Genomic DNA, 20,273 nt, shown 5'->3' on the forward strand with positions numbered 1-20,273 from the left:
GCTTGCCCCCATCGTTTGTGCGATACGGGCATATCGCTGCCCGTCGCGCACAAAATCGCGTACCCCGTCACACATACCTGCGTAGCGACGTCGCTGTGACCGGCGTAACGCCTCCTTTCTAAGGGGGGCGGTTCGTTCGGCGTCACAGCGTCGTCACTAAGCGTCCGCCCAATCAAAGCGGAGGGGCGGAGATGAGCGGGACGTAACATCCCGCCCACCTCCTTCCTTCCTCATTGCTGCCATGACGCAGGTGAGGTGAGGTTCCTCGTTCCTGCGGTGTCACACATAGCGATGTGTACTGCCGAAGGAATGAGGAACTACATCGTCCAAGCAGCAGCAACAATAATTGGGAATAGGGGGGCATGTCACCGATGGGCGATTTTGAATGTTTTTGCGATGATTCAAAATCGCACACAACGAGATTGCTACAGCGGCCGGATGTGCGCCACAAATTCCTTGACCCCAACGAGATTGCTGTAGCGAAATCGTAGCGTGTAAAGCCACCTTTAGTCTACCCTGGGATCTGAGTTCCCTCACCACCCTAGATAGATTCCACACCTATGCGCCGAGCCGGATACCTGACTCTAGCCTGACCCTGATCTGAGCCCTAAATAGGGAACGGATGGGATGAGCTCTTCGTCAACCCCACTAAGCACTAAAGGACACACAGAGATAACAAACAAGGGAGAACAACAAACAACTTATCTCTAGACAACTCAGTAAAAAGTTCAGTAAAGTGCAACAATGAACCTTCTGATGCGTGCAAGCCACCTGCTTGCATCCAGAACTTGTGAATGAACTGAATATCACCAGCACAAGTCCAGGGAACATGAGAGTATTTAAACCCAAGGGAAAATACAGATTATTAGCAACTGAAGGGAAGAAGAGTTCCCTTAGGTCCTAACGGGGAAAAGGATGAAAACCCAACAGAGGAGATACCTAGTACAATGAATTCAGACAGCAGTAAAAATAGAAAGTCAGGGAGCATTTTACGCAGCCAAACGCTGTGACAGAGAGGGACTCTGAAGTGTCATTTACTGGGCTGCTTTCTGTAGTTTTAATAAATCACTGTATTATCACTAGAGAAATAGTAAGCTTCTACCATGTATCGTCGATCTCCATTAGCTCTGTATACCCCTGCCCCACCCATGATTGGCAGCTTTCTGTCTATGCTCATTGTACACAGCTGCCAATCAGTGGTGTGGGTGGGTTATACACAGAGGAGCATTTAGAGAACTGGTAGATCTTAAGCAGATAAAACTGATGAAACGTCAGCAAGCAGCCAAGGAAGTGACACATCGCTAGAATCAGGGTCTCTGCCCCTACATCATGCTGTTCTGAGATGGGATAGCAAAACCCAGTGACAAATTCCATTTAATGACTGCCAGATAAACATCTATTTAGCTAATCTAAGGAAAAAATGTATGTCAACTAAATGACAATAATAAGCATGCTAATTTTCTATTTAATTTTCCGATTACGTTTCGGAAATGTAGTCTATTGTGCTGTCTAAAATACTCTTGATTTGTCCCACAAATACCATAGATAAATACTCCTTATTCATGGACCTTCACACAATCATATGTAAATTAGCCCTTAAATTTTACAATGGATAAGGATAGTCCCCCAAACACAAAAGCGTTTGATACAAGATGTCACAAAACAGCACGCTGCTGCCCCCAATTGTCAGGATAATTATGCAATTGACTGACGCTTAATGGAAGAGGCCATGACTGTTTCCATTACTAGGCCGATTATTGGGGAGCTCACAGTGAGGGTATAGGATATATACAACCTTTTCTATCTCTGGAATATATCTACATCTTGATACAGTCACTGCCAACTCCACAATAACAAAAGGAACTACTGCTAGCTGCCACCACCAATCGCTTATACAGGCCAATTGGACACACGTTACAGGTAGTGTATGGCTTCGGGATGCAATATATAGAGTAAGAGGAATGAAGCTATTACATTTTAGATAATTAATCGGAAAAGTAAGCAGTGTTCATAAAATATACAAAAGATATTACAAAGGGGAACAAAACAATACAGTATATACAATTACATAAAATAAAAGTGAATAACGAAAGAAAATTATTGAACCTGGGTCACAAAAATTGGCTTCAGATTTCTGGAGGGAAAGACTCCAATGGAACGTGGAGCAATCCCACATGGCAATATTCCTTTCATTGAACGAGGATCATAATTGGCATTAGCTTTTTATTAACACAAGTTACACTCACATACTGGTGACTCATAACAGGGCTGGACTTCAGATAATTAGAGGATGTATCTAAGTCTTAAAAAATTATGAGGGTCCCAACATTCTGATATCTTTGCCCCTGGAGGTCCCAGGCGGGAGATATTACTATCATCTTTCCTATCACGATTCTATCTGTTCATAGATAGATAAAAATATCTATGCAATGTCTCCTATCTGGCCGATATCCAATTGGCGGGACCCCGGCCATCACCCATAGATGCAGAACGATGCTTTGTGTTCTCCACTATATCACAAATGTCAAAATATCACTTTCCTATCTATTATATTGCTGCAGTTCATAAAGCTTCAATTCTTATTTTCTATAGGGAGAAACAAAGGATTTGAATTTCTCTGCTATTTTTCTGTTCAACTGCTGCTCTTATCTCTACCGGTCATACATCCGTCCTTTTCTACATTCTTGTGCATTCAAGATGAGATTGGCCTTACATCTGCTAGAGGATTCTTTTTAGTTACCTGTTTCCAAAGGAGGGGGTCAGCTGCATATGGGTCTTGTTGAGTCTTTATTGATTTTAAAATTTATATATGACACTTTACTACATATTGATGTTTTTCCAAAATCAAGCTTTTACCCCTTGAAAGCCAAGGTCATTTTTTGGACACTTTCCTCGACTTGGTGCTTGAAGAGTTCAATAAAATCAGAAAAATTACTATCATGATTCACATATGACTCTGCTTGTGGAAAGCAATTATGTGTGTTTGTTTTCCTGCTGTCTTTATTCTCCGGGGTTTGGTCTGATGGGAGGAGCCTATTCTGTTGTGCCTCATTACGGGGGTCATTCTTCCTTATCTTGGAACTGTTTTCCTTGGTACGCTTACAGTGATAGTTCCTGCTCTGCAGTGTGCGCTTTTGGTTCCTGTGAGTCTGTTCTGATCCTGCCCACTACCTAGTACTCCTTTCCCTGACATTTGTCCTTCCCGTCTTGTCTTACCTACATGTCTCCCTAACCCGCTCTCTGCTTTGTTATCCCATCTCTACTCCCTCTATACTAACTTGTCCTCTCGGTTTACGACTTCCACTTGTTACACGCCTGTCCCGTGTCTGGGATCTGCTCCCTTCCCCCGCTCTGCTAAACTTTCTTGTGCTCCACGTTGGGCTTTGCAAGTAGCCGGACACGCTCCATGTGCTGAGCTTAACTGGCCTATATAAGGCTACCAAGATACACCCCTGTGTCCTGGGATTAGGACTATTAGTCTGTGTGTGCACAGCGACCTGTCTGCAGTCTCCAGAACATCTCCAGACTATCTGTGGCCTCCAGCACCTCAGCTACCAATCTGCCTGTGGCTTCCAGTATGTCTGCACCTGTCTGAGGTCTCCAGGACGTCTGCGGCTTCCAATACCTCAGCTACCAATCTGCCTGTGGCTTCCAGTATGTCTGCACCTGTCTGAGGTCTCCAGGGCGTCTGCAGCTTCCAATACCTCAGTTACCTGTCTGCCTGTGGCTTCCAGTATGTCTGCCCCTGTCTGAGGTCTCCAGGACGTCTGCGGCTTCCAATAGCTCAGTTACCTGTCTGCCTGTGGGTGTCAGTACCTCTGCAGCCTGTCTGCAGTCTTCAGGACTTCTGCTGTGTGTACACACACGGCTCTGCTCCGTACACCTCGTACACACACGGCTCTGCTCCGTACACCTCGTACACACGCGGCTCCGCTCCGTACACCTCGTACACACGGCTCCGCTCCGTACACCTCGTACACACGTGGCTCCGCTCCGTACACCTCGTACACACGCGGCTCCCCTCCGTACACCTCGTACACACGCGGCTCCCCTCCGTACACCTCGTACACACGCGGCTCCGCACCGTACACCTCGTACACACACGGCTCCGCTCCGTACACCTCGTACACACACGGCTCCGCTCCGTACACCTCGTACACACACGGCTCCGCTCCGTACACCTCGTACACACACGGCTCCGCTCCGTACACCTCGTACACACACGGCTCCGCTCCGTACACCTCGTACACACACGGCTCCGCTCCGTACACCTCGTACACACTCGGCTCCGCTCCGTACACCTCGTACACACACGGCTCCGCTCCGTACACCTCGTACACACTCGGCTCGCTCCGTACACCTCGTACACACACGGCTCCGCTCCGTACACCTCGTACACACTCGGCTCGCTCCGTACACCTCGTACACACACGGCTCCGCTCCGTACACCTCGTACACACACGGCTCCGCTCCGTACACCTCGTACACACTCGGCTCGCTCCGTACACCTCGTACACACACGGCTCCGCTCCGTACACCTCGTACACACTCGGCTCGCTCCGTACACCTCGTACACACTCGGCTCGCTCCGTACACCTCGTACACACTCGGCTCGCTCCGTACACCTCGTACACACTCGGCTCGCTCCGTACACCTCGTACACACTCGGCTCGCTCCGTACACCTCGTACACACTCGGCTCGCTCCGTACACCTCGTACACACTCGGCTCGCTCCGTACACCTCGTACACACTCGGCTCGCTCCGTACACCTCGTACACACTCGGCTCGCTCCGTACACCTCGTACACACTCGGCTCGCTCCGTACACCTCGTACACACTCGGCTCGCTCCGTACACCTCGTACACACGCGGCTCCGCTCCGTACACCTCGTACACACGCGGCTCCGCTCCGTACACCTCGTACACACGCGGCTCCGCTCCGTACACCTCGTACACACGCGGCTCCGCTCCGTACACCTCGTACACACACGGCTCCGCTCCGCACACCTCGTACACACACGGCTCCGCTCCGTACACCTCGTACACACACGGCTCCGCTCCGTACACCTCGTACACACACGGCTCCGCTCCGTACACCTCGTACACACACGGCTCCGCTCCGTACACCTCGTACACACACGCCTCAGCTCCGCTCCGTACACTTCGTACACACACGGCTCTGCTCCGTACACCTCGTACACACGTGGCTCTGCTCCGTACACCTCGTACACACGTGGCTCTGCTCCGTACACCTCGTACACACGTGGCTCTGCTCCGTACACCTCGTACACACGCGGCTCTGCTCCGTACACCTCGTACACACGCGGCTCCGCTCCATACACCTCGTACACACACGGCTCTGCTCCGTACACCTCGTACACACGCGGCTCTGCTCCGTACACCTCGTACACACGCGGCTCCGCTCCGTACACCTCGTACACACTCGGCTCCGCTCCGTACACCTCATACACACACGGCTCTGCTCCGTACACCTCGTACACACACACGGCTCCGCTCTGTACACCTCGTACACACACGGCTCCGCTCCGTACACCTCTTACACACACGGCTCTGCTACATCCACACTGTAAACCCCTCCTGACCCCACACATAAACTTCCCCTCATCCAGCACCATGACACCCAGCACAGCAGAGCCCTGCATACACTGAGGAGCTGACCATGTGACCCCTGACTCCTCCCCTCCATGTGACATCATCACAGGTCCTGGAAGCACAGAGCAGCCATATATCTAGTGTGCGGCTCTGCAGGTGGAGGTAGGTGCAGGGTATTATATATCTAGTGTGCGGCTCTGCAGGTGGAGGTAGGCGCAGGGTATTATATATCTAGTGTGCGGCTCTGCAGGTGGAGGTAGGTGCAGGGTATTATATATCTGTGTGCGGCTCTGCAGGTGGAGGTAGGTGCAGGGTATTATATATCTAGTGTGCGGCTCTGCAGGTGGAGGTAGGCGCAGGGTATTATATATCTAGTGTGCGGCTCTGCAGGTGGAGGTAGATGCAGGGTATTATATATCTAGTGTGCGGCTCTGCAGGTGGAGGTAGGTGCAGGGTATTATATATCTAGTGTGCGGCTCTGCAGGTGGAGGTAGGTGCAGGGTATTATATATCTAGTGTGCGGCTCTGCAGGAGGAGGTAGGTGCAGGGTATTATATATCTAGTGTGCGGCTCTGCAGGTGGAGGTAGGTGCAGGGTATTATATATCTAGTGTGCGGCTCTGCAGGTGGAGGTAGGTGCAGGGTATTATATATCTGTGTGCGGCTCTGCAGGTGGAGGTAGGTGCAGGGTATTATATATCTAGTGTGCGGCTCTGCAGGTGGAGGTGTGTGGAGATTCCCCATTACTGGGCTCAGGCTCTCTGGGGGAATTAGCTCCATTGTCCTGGTGTGTGTGGCGTCTGCTGCACATGCTGGGACCTGGGCTGGGCCAGGGGGTTCTTGCCCAGTAGGGTTCCGGGTTGAGGAGGAGTGATCCCGTGCCTTGGGCACTTTAGAAATGGCAGCTATTAAGAATACTGTGCGGTTGGAGGTGGTGGAGGATGACAGGACGGATATTGGGCTGGAGTGCATTGTCAGGAATGTGGTGATGGGGCTGGCCGGAGTACATTGTCAGGAATGTGGTGATGGGGCTGGCCGGAGTACATTGTCAGGAATGTGGTGATGGGGCTGGCCGGAGTGGACCTAGACAAGGTGTTTTGCATCCAGGAATTTGCGAAGGCCGGTAAATTTGACATCTCCTTTTACACGGAGGAGGACTGCCTGAACTTTTACCAGCTGCTGAGAGAGAACCAGGCGCACGAGTTTCTGCAGTTTATCCTGGTTAAACCGCTTTTTTCTAATGTGGAGAGGCCCATCACCGTCCATATGTACAACCCTTTTGTAGAAATAGCCATGATTAGAGCGTTTTTGGCTAGATATTGCTCATCTGTTAAAGGAGGCATTAAGCAGAAGAATATGTTTAAGGTGTTTAATGGGAACATAAAATTCTGGGTGCGTTTTAAACAAGATCCAGAGAACATTGGTGGAATAATGCACCCTCCCGGGAATTTTTCCATTGGGGGAGATAGGGGCTATCTTTTCTACCCTGGGCAGCCTTCTTTTTGCAGGAAATGCTTCAAATATGGACATGTGGCTGATAACTGCGAGGCAGGTGTAGCCTGCAGGAATTGCAAACAAGTGGGGCATGAAGCCTCGGAGTGTCCCTTTTCCACTATGTGTGATATCTGTGGTGCAGGAGATCACACTTGTAGGTCTTGCCCTGGCTTGCATCGCCAGTCATTTTTGGAGAGATCTCAGTTTGGGAGGCGCAGAGACAGGGATAAGGCTGTGAAGCAAACACCAGCTCTGGAGAAGGTGGATGTTAACCCCCAAGTGTCTGAGGTGCCAGCTGTGTCTGTAATGGGCGCTGTGGTAGTTGATCTTCCCAAGATTGAGAAGCAAGCCATGTTGGTGGACATTGACCTTCCCAAGGTGGACGCCCTATTGGGGGTGGCAGAGCCCTCTGTGTGTGCAGAGCCATTGGGTGTGGTGCCAGAAACTCCTAGTGTGCCACTGCCTGCTTCTTCTGTGGATCTCACGCCTGCAGAGCTGATTGAGGAGTTTCTGAGCCCTGAGCCGGTTTCTCCCTTGAGCCCTAGTATGTATACATTTTCTGTGTCTCCAGAGGAGAAGGAGGAAGCTAGGATACCCAGGGCAGAGAGCAGTGCTATTTTCAAGAAGGTGCTGGACAAAAATAAAATGTCTCATAAATCTGTGAAGAGGTTAAGGATTAATCCATTGGCAAGGGTTCATGCGCCTCCAATAGAAACACATAATCCTTATGCTATATTGTCTCCTGACTTGGGGGACGAGTTACAATCTGAGGCGCTTTCTGCAGTTAATCCTATATCTCCCAGTGTGGGTTTTTTGGAGGACGGCAAGGTGGCTCTCCTGGAGGATGTGCTTGAAGATCCGTCGTAATGTGAATGCTCTGCACCTGCTTGAATGCGGTTTCTATTTCCCCTCTTTGGTTCCCATAAACCTATACCTCTATGGTGTTACAACTAAGGATCCTATCACAAAATGTGCGTATGTTTACCTCTTTGCCTAGGCGCGCAGTGGTATTGGATTTTTTGGCCTCAAAGGGCAGTGATATTGTCTGTGTACAAGAGTGTGGATTAAAGAAACTTCCCAAGAAAAGTGAGTGGAAATATGGAGACTCTATCTGGTCTTTTTCTGCTTTGAATAGGAATGATGGCATTGGGGTGTTGATACAAAATAAGGACATTTCTGTCAAGGAATACACCGTGATTGAAGAAGGAAGATGTGTGCTGGTTTCTTTGTGTTACCATGGATGGGACTTCAGGCTCATATGCATTTACGCAAATGTGGACAAACGTGACCGTCTTTTGTTATTTCAGAAGTTAATTTCATTTTTACACGGTAAAGTTCCTGTTTTTGTGGTAGGAGATTTTAATTGTGTATTTTCCAAATCAGCAAGAGCAAGTGCCTGTGAAAACAAGGTGGATGCAACAGGTATTTTGTGGAATAAGATAATGAAAGATTTTTCCTTGAATGATGCAGTGGCTACTAAACCGGGACCATTTACTTATCATGCCGCGGATGGTCGCACGGACTCCCGGCTGGATTATTTTTTCCTTTCAGATGAAATTTACTGTACTAATTATGTCCAAGAGAGAGTGTGTTTTTCTGATCATGAATGTTTGATGGGAGTGTTTGAGGTGGATGAATTTTCTTATGGAAGGGGTAGGTGGAGAATAAATGTGAGTGTGCTAGGGGATGAAAGGGTTACAAGAATGTTTGCTATGAGGTTTGCTGGATGGGTGAGGCAGAAAAATGATTTTGGTGATATTTTGCAATGGTGGGAATGGGTTAAATGTAGGATACGCAGTTTCTTTCGGAAAGTTGGTTGCACCAGGGCTAAACAGAGAAGATTGGCCTTTACCCGCTAATAGACGGATTGCTTTTCTGCGTAAGTGTAAATCGTTTGGTATGTGTGTGGAGAAAGAGTTGCAGGGAGCGCAGAAAGAGGTGAATGACTGGATAACTGAGAAAGGTCGAGAGATTGTGTTCCGCTCTCGAGTGAAAATCAAAGAGCAGAATGAAAAATGTACTCGATTTTTCTTTAAGAAAATGTGTGGAGGGAAGAAAGATATGAGAATTTTGCTGAATGAGGAAGGTGAAGAAGTGCGTGGAGAAGGTGTGATAAAAGAAGTGGCAAGATTTTATGGAGAATTGTATGATGTGAAGGAATGTGAGATGGGCAGGGAGAATGAGTTTCTGCAGGTGGTGAAGAACTTTGTGGATGAGGATGAAGGGCTTAGGTTGCTGGATGATATTACTATGGGGGAACTCCATGATGTGATAAGCAAATCACCTAAGAACAAGTCCCCAGGGCATGACGGGATACCATGTGACTTTTATGTCAAGTTCTGGGACATTGTGGGTAAAGACTTCTTGGAGGTGGTGAAATTCTTATTCACAGGGAAGGAGATGCCGGACTCTATGAAGAGAGGATTGGTGGTTTTACTTTATAAAAAGGGGGATAAGAGGAGTTTGGTGAATTGGAGACCTATAACTTTATTGAATGCAGATTATAAAATCTATGCAAAAATTCTGGCAAGTAGAATGAAGGAGGTGATTGCTTCCGTGATAGGTGAGGAACAGGTCTGTGCGGTGCCTAAGCGTAGGATACATGACAATGTGTGCCTGGTGAGAGATGTGATTGAGGACTGTAAGAATAGGAAGAAAAGTATAATTGTGTGTGCATTGGATTTTGAGAAAGCGTTCGATCGAGTGGCCCATTTGTTTTTGTTTGGTGTGTTGATTAGAATGGGTTTTCCTGAGCGTTTGGTTGGATTGATTGCATGTTTGTATGAAGGTGCTCAGAGTGTGGTGCAGGTGAATGGTTTTTTCACGGAACCTTTTAGGATTTTGTCTGGTGTTAGACAAGGTTGTCCACTTTCTCCTATTTTATTTATTTGTGTGTTAGAACCTCTGTTACAATTGATTAGGCAAGATAAGGTTGTGAAAGGGTTTTTAGTTCCAGGTAGTGATGGTAAGGTCGTGAAGGCTGTGGGCTACATGGATGATGTGTGTGTGTTGTGTGACTCTGAGTGTGATTTGCAAAGGGTGAAATTGTTGGTGAAATTATTTTGTATTGCGTCTGGTTTCAAAATTAATTGGGGGAAAAGTAAAATTAAGGTTTTTTTTTAGTCCTCAGGAGGTGAGGGATGTGGATATGGAATGTGTGACTGAGGGTATTGAGGTGCTGGGTGTCAGTTTGGATGAGGAGTTGAAAGGTGAGAAGAGTTGGGATGTAATGAGTGGTAAGATAGCGAGGAAATTGGATTTTTGGAGGCTGCGTGAATTATCCTTCACAGGGAAAATATTGGTCATTAAAAGTGTAATATTGCCTATGATTATGTATTTGGCGTTGGTGTTTCCTCCGCCGTGTGTCTTTTTTAGGCGTATAAATAGATTATTGTTTATATTTCTATGGGGTAGTAACATAGAGAAAGCTAAAAGAGAGATTCTCTTGAAAAGTAGAAGGAATGGGGGTTTGGGTTTCCCTAACCTGGAGGTTTATATTGGGTTAAATTGCATTAGGTTTTTAATAACCTTATTTGCTAAGGAAACTAAAGCTGCTAGTATGGCCAGATATTTGGCCGGCACTATGGCCAATCGACTACAATGGTCTTTTCAGGACAATAGTAAGCCAATTGCTTTTCTGTGTCCGCTGTGGTATTTGAGGGTGGAAGCCTTTATCAAAAAATTTCATCTGGAGAAAATGTCTATGTTGAGCTTTCTTAACAAGAAGGTTTTGACTAAGAGAATGTGTATGAATGATATGCTGTGCATGATTGTAGGGTTGAAGTCCGCAGAAGCGGAAGATGTCTGGCAAAAATTGGAGCGTTGTGACTTGTCTAATAAACAGAAGGATTTTGTGTGGATGTCTTTGCATGGGGTGCTGCCGGTGAGGAGCGTGCAGAAAAGAAAGGGGTTGGCTGTGTCTGAACGGTGTCCAAGAGAGCGGTGTGGAAGTGATGAGGAGGTGAGTCATGTGCTGTGGTCATGTAACTTTGCTAAGGATGTCTGGAATAAGATGAGTGGGTTATGTATGGAATTGACTGGGATACAGTGTCTGACTTATAAGATTATTATGTTTGGGTTATGTAAATTAAATAGGACGGAGGATAGATTGTTGTGGATATTTTTGGCTTGTGTCAAGGAAGTGCTCTGGAATTGTAGAAATCTGTATGTGTATAAGGAGGAGGTGATTGAGGTGACTGATTGCGTCAGTATGATCTTAGAGAAATTGCATTTCTATTATAAGTATGATTTGGAGAGAGGACTGGATGCAGAGGGGATGTGGAAGTTTTTGAAGTGGAAACAGATATTTGTGTGATTTGTATATTTGGATTTCATGGTTATAAGTTTGTAACAGTTATGGTTTTTCTTTTGTGATGACACTGAATTACAGGAAAACCTTATATGATGATTAAGACATGACCATATGCTGTCTTCCTATGGGAGCACAGGGCTATGGTGGACACTCTATCTTAACCTGAAAGGTTTTATAAAAAAAAAAAAAAATTAACCCCTTCAGCTCTGAGACTTTCTTGGAGTTTTTCTCTCTCTGATTTCTATGAATCGTGAGGTTTTTATTCTTTTTCCTCTGATAGATACAAACGCCCCAACTATGAGAGGCCGGAAGTGAGGAAACCCGTCTGCCCTCGGTTCTCGGCCCCTTTCTGCCCTCAGTCCTCGGCCCCTTTCTGCCCTCAGTCCTCGGCCCCTTTCTCCCCTCGGTCCTCGGCCCCTTTCTGCCCTCAGTCCTCGGCCCCTTTCTCCCCTCGGTCCTCGGCCCCTTTCTGCCCTCAGTCCTCGGCTCCTTTCTGCCCTCGGCCCCTTCCCGTCCTCAGTCCTCGGCCCCTTTCTGTCCCCGGTCCTCGGCCCCTTTCTGCCCTCAGTCCTCGGCCCCTTTCTGCCCTCGGCCCCTTTCCGCCCTCAGTCCTCGGCCCCTTTCTGTCCCCGGTCCTCGGCCCCTTTCTGCCCTCACACAGTATAATGTTCCCCAGAATGTTCTCATTATATGTTTCCCCTTATTCTCTCCAGTAATTGTATTATTACAGCGGATTCTCTATGATGTTACATCGTCATCTTCTCCCCATTCAGGTCCCTACAATATCGGATCCTCTCAGTGGAGATCTTCTATAGAAGAGAATTCTCCTGATTGCCCCGTGAAGGATGGATATGGACAGGGACAAGATGGCGGAGAGGATATTACACCTCACCCTAGAGATCCTCTTCCGGCTTACTGGAGAGGTGAGAGATTCTGATGACGTCACATTACATCATTCTTATCTATGGGAATAACAGATGGACAGAACTGGAGAGGTGAGGACTCTGGAAATGTCTGGAGTGAGATTTATTACTGTGTCTCTCCATAACCAGGATTACACAGTAGTGAAGAAGACCTCTAGTGAGCGCTGTCAGGCCCCTGTGTCTGAGGGATGGGGAAGACCCCTGAGCCCAATCACGGGGCCTCCACCTCACCCCCTGATACATGAGGACATCAATGACCAGAAGATCCTAGAACTCACCTACAAGATGATTGAGCTGCTGACTGGAGAGGTGACACTGCTGGGAATGCTGGGACATTATACAGTAACGCTATGAAGGGATCGGGGGTGACGGTATCATTGTATGTGTCAGGTTCCTATAAGGTGTCAGGACGTCACCGTCTATTTCTCCATGGAGGAGTGGGAGTATTTAGAAGAACACAAAGATCTGTACAAGGACGTCATGATGGAGGTTCCCCAGCCCCTCACATCACCAGGTAATAGACAGGACTAAATACACACGGCCTATAATTATCTGTATGTAAGGAATGAATTCAGTCCCTGTATGTGTCTCCTCCAGCTCTATCCAGTAAGAGGACAACACCAGAGAGATGTCCCCGTCCTCTTCTCCCACAGGACTGTAAACAAGAAGACCCCAATGTTCCTCAGGATCATCAGGTAGATGGGGAGAAGGTGCCATGAAATCCCCCTATGATGTGTAGACGGCTGTGAAGGTCTTGTGCTCAGTCTTGTTTTATCCTCCAGTATTATATGTGTTATACTTGTGTAATGAGAGCCAGGGTGGGTCTGGCCCACCAGGGTAGCGGGGAATCGCTGTACAGGGCCGCGGGGCCGCCTGTGTCTCAGAGCCGGCGTTTATTGGTGGGCAGACTCAGCAGCTCATCCAGGGCCCCCACGCTCTAAGGGGCCCCCAGCCTTTCAATCATTAACTTCAGTGATCGTACACATTCTGTACGATCACTAACGTTACTGCAGTTGCATGACTTTTAGTGACATCACATGTGTCATGTGACTCACCAAAGGTCCTAGCGGTGCACTGCGGGAGTCCCCAGGCCTGCACCGATGAGGTGTGCAGGCCTGGAGACTGCGCCGGTATTTAAATGTATGCGCGTCTTTCAGGCGCGCGTACATTTGTACAGTGCGGCCAGTGACAGGAGGCAGAGCAGCGCTGCACAGCCCGCACCGCAACGGGACGTCATCACCAGAGGAGGAGGATGCGACAGGACTGAGGCAGAGGAGCGCGCTTCAGTCCTGCACCGACATCATCATCACCGGGCCGCAGCTGCAGGGATGAAGAGGAGGACGTGCAGGCACAGGTAAGCGCTCCAGAGGAGCCGAAGATGTACAATAATTTTACATGAGGCGCTGCAGGTGGGGGAGGGACAGTGTTATTTTACAAGGGGCATAAAGAAGCGGTTGGGGACTTTATGGATCATATTATGGGGCAGTGGGGGACATTATAGGGCAGTGGGGGACATTATAGGGCAGTGGGATACAGTATAAGGCAGTGTGGAACATTATAGGGCAGTGAGGGACATTATAGGGTAATGGAGGACATTATGAAGCAAATTGGCGCATTATAGGTCAGTGGGGGATTGTGAGGTAAATCCGGAGATATGACGATAAATCATGATATTCAAGTTATGTCAGGAAGCCCTCTCCTGGTGTCACCCCCCCTTTCCTTCACACAACTTGTTTAGCAACCCATCCCATGGCCATCTCCTGTGATATGGAAATTAGGTGATGTGGGAACAAAGGACACAGGATGACTCCCTGCCGTCACCCTGTAACAAGAGTTGTATCTCATTATAAGGCTCTGGAACTAGCCAGACAGAACGACTCCAGTAAAAAATGGTTCATATCTCGCAAGCCATATTTCCGATAAATACGGCAACCATAAAAATGGTGTTTTCGCATGCGGACGATGCTGGCACACCTTTTTTATGGGAGCGGGAGCTTGGGAAATACCCCAGGCGTGATATCAGCCAATGTGGAACTAGTAGACAAGTCATGAAACCTCTCATTCTGTAGCTAAATTCATAACTGTCACAATGAGAGCATTGGCGTCCGCCTACGACGCTCCCAGGCCAAGTTATGGCCATATTCCATGTTGTGGATTTTGTCCATAACTCCAGCCAGGGGTGGAGCAGTGCTCCCTCTGAGGTCACGAAGGTAGGAGGGGACCTGGATTTGCCCAGGTTGATAACCCTACTTCGGCCATTTTCCAGTGTTCTTTCGCTGGGGGTCACGTGCAGGAAACATCTGTGGGAGTTCCTAGAAACCTGGTCTACAGCGCCCCCCTGTGGCCAGACGCACAAGGTAACTGATTGAATTGCATACCTGTTTGTAAACCATGCTTTATCTGTAACTGTACTCTGACATAACTGTATATTCTGTAGATTCCCTATTGTATATATTGTAGTTCTAGTGTGCTTTAGGCTGATTAAATTATATAATTAATCTTGGGCTGCTCTGTTATCTCGATCTTGAATCCCACGTCTGTGTGTTCGGCTAATAGTTACCGTAAATCGGTTGGTGGCAGCGAGTTTGTGCCAAGGATTATTGTGGGGAGGCCAGTGAGATTCGGGGAGGTTTTATATATTCCGCCCGCGGAGGTCGGGGGAATATATACCCTACTCTCACCGGGGACCCTTCAATAATCGGCATAAGTAGTATAGCGGCCTCCTTGCTTATCGTCGGGCAATTCCATAATTGGCCTGACTATAAGAGGGGCGCTAGAGAGCGCATCACGTGCTCTGTCTGTCGGTCGGGAGGTATAAAGGAGGGGTGACCCCCCACTTGTTACACCCCGATTGTGACGTACTGGTAGCCAGCGCGGGGGATTTCTGAGTGACCCCCCCGGTGGTTCGTGACAGGGATGTTATGAAAGAAATTGGGACATTATAGGGCAATGGGGGACATAATAGGGCAGTGGGGGACATAATAGGGCAGTGGGGGACATTATAGGGCAGTGTGGGACATTATAGGGCAGTGTGGGACATTATAGGGCAGTGTGGGACATTATAGGGCAGTGTGGGACATTATAGGGCAGTGTGGGACATTATAGGGCAGTGTGGGACATTATAGGGTAATGGAGGACATTATGAAGCAAATTGGGACATTATAGGGCAATGGGGGACATTATAGGGCAGTGGGGGACATTATAGGGCAGTGGGGGACATAATAGGGCAGTTTGGAACATTATAGGGCAGTGGGGGACATTATAGGGTAATGGAGGACATTATGAAGCAAATTGGGACATTATAGGGCAATGGGGGACATTATAGGGCAGTGGGGGACATTATAGGGCAGTGGGGGACATAATAGGGCAGTTTGGAACATTATAGGGCAGTGGGGGACATTATAGGGTAATGGAGGACATTATGAAGCAAATTGGGACATTATAGGGCAATGGGGGACATTATGAGGCATCAAGGATTGTGGAAGGCAGCGTAGTATAATGAGGAGTGAGGGGGGGGATTTATACAGGGATTTAGTATGGGGGAGATATTATAGAAAGAGCTAATTTTTGGGGGACATTTTGGAAAGGGGCTCTTTGTGAAGCTATTTTGGAGAGGAGCAGTGTGTGGGGGATATCTTGTGCAGGAAGCAATTAACATCCCCTTCTGATTCCACTTGTTTCCCCAGACATTAAATAAAAGGGGCCAGAATGAGAAACATACATTATTAGTTTATGGTGGCACGTGGGGCATAATTACTGTAGGGGCAAATAAGGGGACATTATTACTGGTGAAATATAGGTTAATTTTGAGGATATTGTCTTCCATGGGGGGAACAAGAGTCTGATGTAGTGTAGAAATTGGGGAAATAGTGTAGAATGTGCTCTGGGAGTGATCGGCTATAGGTGACTGTTATTTTCTGCAGAGTCGCGTCATGGCAGGAAGAAGTGATGGCGGTCAGCTCCGGATGAAGAGAAAATGTGAAGATGAATAAAGTCAGCTAGTGACGTCAGTGGTAAGTCAGTGTGTTACATGAACACACACACACACACACACACACACACACACAGTATACTTAACACTATTTACAGAGCTCCTGTGTATAATGTCACTGGTGAGCACTGTATTACCTATACACTATATACAGAGCTCCTGTGCATTATGGCACTGATGATAATATTAGTGTTATTAGTGTTGTAGTTTTTATTCCTGATCATTATTGTAGTATTATATGTCTTTGTGTGGTAGTAATATGTTCTGTGGTCATGTTGTACTGATATTTGTCTCATGTGCGGTATTATTTGGTCAGTATGTGGTGTGGTTAAAGTGTTCCGGTATTTCTCCCTTGTATGTGGTAATATTCGGTTACTATGTAGTCTAATTATGGTGTAGTAGTATTACTCTCTGGTATGTGGTTGCTTTTGATCACTATGTGTTGGTAGTATGTTATCTGGTCATAGTGTCGCGGTATTTCTCCCTTGTATGTGGTATTAGTCAGTCACTTTGCGGTCTGGTCACAGTGTGGTGGTATTTCTCCCTTGTATGTGGCTGTATTTGGTCACTGTTTGGTGGTAATATACGGTCTGGTCACGGTGTGGCGGTATTTCTCCCTGTATGTGGAATTATTGGTTGTGTTGTGTATGGAGGTCACTTTTTCTCTCTATAAGGGGGAGATTATTTCCAATAGAAATTAAATACGTAAACATTTAACCCCTCCCTGTCCTCTGACTATTACACTGCAGCACATATGCAGAGGTACTCAGTGAAAGCAAGTAATCACCTTTACTAAGGCTACATGCACACACTGAGTATTCAGTGAGTTTTTTACCCCAATATTTTAAGCCAAAACCAGGAGCGGTAAAATCAGAGGAAAAGTGTAATAGAAATACGGGCACCACTTCTGTATTTATTACCCACTGCTGATTTTGGCTACAAATAGTGATGTAAGATACTGACCAAACACTGAACATGGCCTAAGGATAAGTGATGACTTATTTCTCAGTGGGGTCTGATTGCTGGGACCTGCTCCGATCGTGCAACTTTTATCCCCCATTACACTGGAGCTTGTGTCCGACTCGACCCCTGACCCATTCATTCCCTCAGTGGCTGCGAGCGCTGGGCTTGTTATTATCTGGCTGCTCCACAGAGGATGAATGGAGCTGCGGTCACACACCCCACCTGCCGCTGCAAAAAGTTCCCCAATCTTCCGATCGGTGCGGTTTCCACTGGTCTGGTTCCACCGGTCAATAAGTTATCACCAACCGAACCTGTAGATCAGTGATAACTTATTTTCACCAAAGACCCCATTACTGCAATCTACTGTAATTGTACAGCCCAGTTATGGATTTACAATATAGATGTACAGGAGCTGCCTGTGTATGTGCCGCCCCCACGCCTGTAGCAGCCTGGCTGCTCGGGTCTGGACCCGCTACGTGGCTCAAGGGATCCTCCGGACCCGTGGGTCACGTGGACATGCCAAATAAAAGAGGGACGTAGTTGTACGGGCTTGGCCGTACTCGGTTCGTGACGCCACCCACGGTGTGTGGTGAGGTGGGACACCACCGCTGCTGTTGTGGGGCACATGGAGGAGATGTAGTGACAGCGGGATGTTAACCCCTCCGTGGGTAGGGATGGTTGCCGGGGCCCAGTGTCTCTGTGCAGGGTATGGCGATGACAGGGGGCTGCGCACCCGGACGTAGCAGAGGACAGTTTGTTACTCAGTCACTGAACCACACGAGTCTTTTGGTAAACCAAGGGTGCTGATGGCCGGCCGCCGTGGCCGGTTGTACTCTGGTCCCCCACCCGGGCTGGTGGTCGCCGTCTTTACCCTCTGCACTGTGTTTCTGTAGATTTGGACTTCCCGGTCTGGAACACGGGAGTTCGCTCCCGGTTGGCTGTGTACCTGAGGAGCCGTGCCCGCTGACGCTGACCCGTGGGATTCTATGGCCCTGGCGGTGGCCCTTTCCCTTTCTGTGGGTGGTTGTCTGCTTTTGGGACTTTGGTTGGGACAGTAATAAAGTGATAAAGACCATGCATCACCTCTTGTAGGTGCTCAGGAGAAAATAAGACTAATATTGGAGGTTAACTCCGGCACACTACCACTTCCCATATGCCCAAAAAAAGAAGAGGAATACAGTTGTTGGATGTCAAAAAATCCTTTTTCTCTTATTTTATTTAGTGCCAAAAAGTGATATAGTGCTGTACAATTGTCCGCCAGGAGTCGACGTTTCGGCTAGCAAGCCTTCATCAGGTCGGACAGGCTGAATATATTATTTACAAGTGAGAAAACAAAACAAAAGAACAAAGATAAAAATTAATGACATTGAATCGATATGCTCATCTGGGTACAATAGGCAAAATTTAGGAACAAGGAGAGAATCAGGAGTGATACCAAGAACATAGGAACAAGGGTACATCATACAGATATTGTAGCATTAAAACACTGCGTACCATGAATATATAGGACCTAATAGTCATGGTGGTAGTGCCACATGGTAGCAGAGTGGAGGTGAGATACGAGAATTTGTGAAGTGTCCGCACAAAGTGCATGGTAAGGATGCTCACCTTGATTTGTAATAAGATGGTAATGTCATATAAATGCAGAGTAGTTGCAAGAATGTGGGGCCCTCCGTTTGGAGATAGCTGAAGGAGAAAGACAAGTAGAATAAGGGAGATTGTATTGGTAGAATAGAAAGAGCACAATAGAGAGGAGCTGAGAATAGTGATCACTATGACATACCCAGTGCCAGAAGCCGTGGAAAGTCCCGGGAGATCTATGGTATGTTGGATCCTAAGAGGTTTTTGGATTAGGACCAGGGAGATTTGAGACAGAAAGTATCAAGTGTATCTAGAAGAAAAAGTGTGAAATGATCAACTGGGCTAGGTAGTATGTCTGCCTCGGTAGGTGCTCCTATTCAGGAGGTAAAATAATGGTTACCTTGTTGGTAGGTTATATCCCTTTTGGTATATAAGGTCGCAATCGTGACCATGTGTGTCCCAGGTGAATGGCAGTTCTTGCGGTGGGATGTTGGTATCTATGGTTCCAATAGGACATCATGTTAACAGAGTTACCGTCGTCATGAAAAAGATATAGTGAATGTGGTAAAATGCATTATTACCTATTAGCTCTGTAAGTATAGCCTAGGGGGATCGCTGCGGCTAGAGGTGTATCTGGCAATGACTCTAATGGAGTAAACATAGACGTCCCAGATTCACATGTAGAATCAGGATGGTATGCCTGATAGGGAATCTGTGGTCCCAGAAGGATGACATGAGAACAGTGTTACCAACAATAGGAGGTGAAGATACAGTAACAAAAAGGGGGATTATACGCAATTACCTAATGATTTGTTAGGTGAAGTACTTTGATAGTGGTTACATGGAAAGGGACGTTCCTGTAATGAGGAGTCAAGGTCCAGGATTCATCCTGGTGATCAAGATATAGAGACTAAATGCCGCTTATAGCTGTATTGAAAGAAAGTGGAGAAGGGTTAAGTGAGAATAGAGAGGGAAAGAGATATGAGGAAGAAAGAGAAGAGAAGGTTACCTAGTGACTATGAGGAATATGGCATGGAGGGAGGTCCGTTGGCCCAGGATAGAGTCACATCTGGTTATCCAGGAAGAGAGGAGAATTAGTAAAATGACGGATGATGGATGTACAATACGTTGGTGGTATAGGTATGGTAATGTCTGAGTGAGCCACCTTACCAAGCGCCAGTGGTGCCGCAGGGCTGGATCGCACGTCCTGTGGGGTGAAAGGAGTGCAGTAAAAGCATCTATTTAACCACGAGCGTGCTGTGACGTGACTTCCGGTTTTCGTGTAGAATGGTGTCTGCTGGGAACCGGCGTCCTGCGCATGCGCAGGAGAATTCCAATGGTGGAGGTGGTGCTCCGTGAAACGCGGAAGTAGAACCTTGGAACGCACATGTGACAGG

The 20,273-nt window shown here is 47.6% G+C and overlaps 1 protein-coding gene across 1 annotated transcript in view; it reads left to right on the forward strand.

Annotated features, from left to right (window-relative positions):
- Window positions 1-20,273, forward strand: part of LOC142282746 (uncharacterized) — a 67,328-nt gene that overhangs the window by 19,970 nt on the left and 27,085 nt on the right. The window contains 5 exon segments of the mRNA XM_075333023.1: window positions 6,720-7,969; window positions 8,104-8,299; window positions 8,460-8,528; window positions 8,991-9,747; window positions 10,883-11,067. Coding sequence (XP_075189138.1) covers window positions 6,720-7,969; window positions 8,104-8,299; window positions 8,460-8,528; window positions 8,991-9,747; window positions 10,883-11,067 — 2,457 coding nt within the window.

This window comes from Anomaloglossus baeobatrachus, unplaced genomic scaffold, assembly GCF_048569485.1.
Source record: "Anomaloglossus baeobatrachus isolate aAnoBae1 unplaced genomic scaffold, aAnoBae1.hap1 Scaffold_52, whole genome shotgun sequence".
In the NCBI taxonomy this organism is placed as follows: domain Eukaryota; kingdom Metazoa; phylum Chordata; class Amphibia; order Anura; family Aromobatidae; genus Anomaloglossus; species Anomaloglossus baeobatrachus.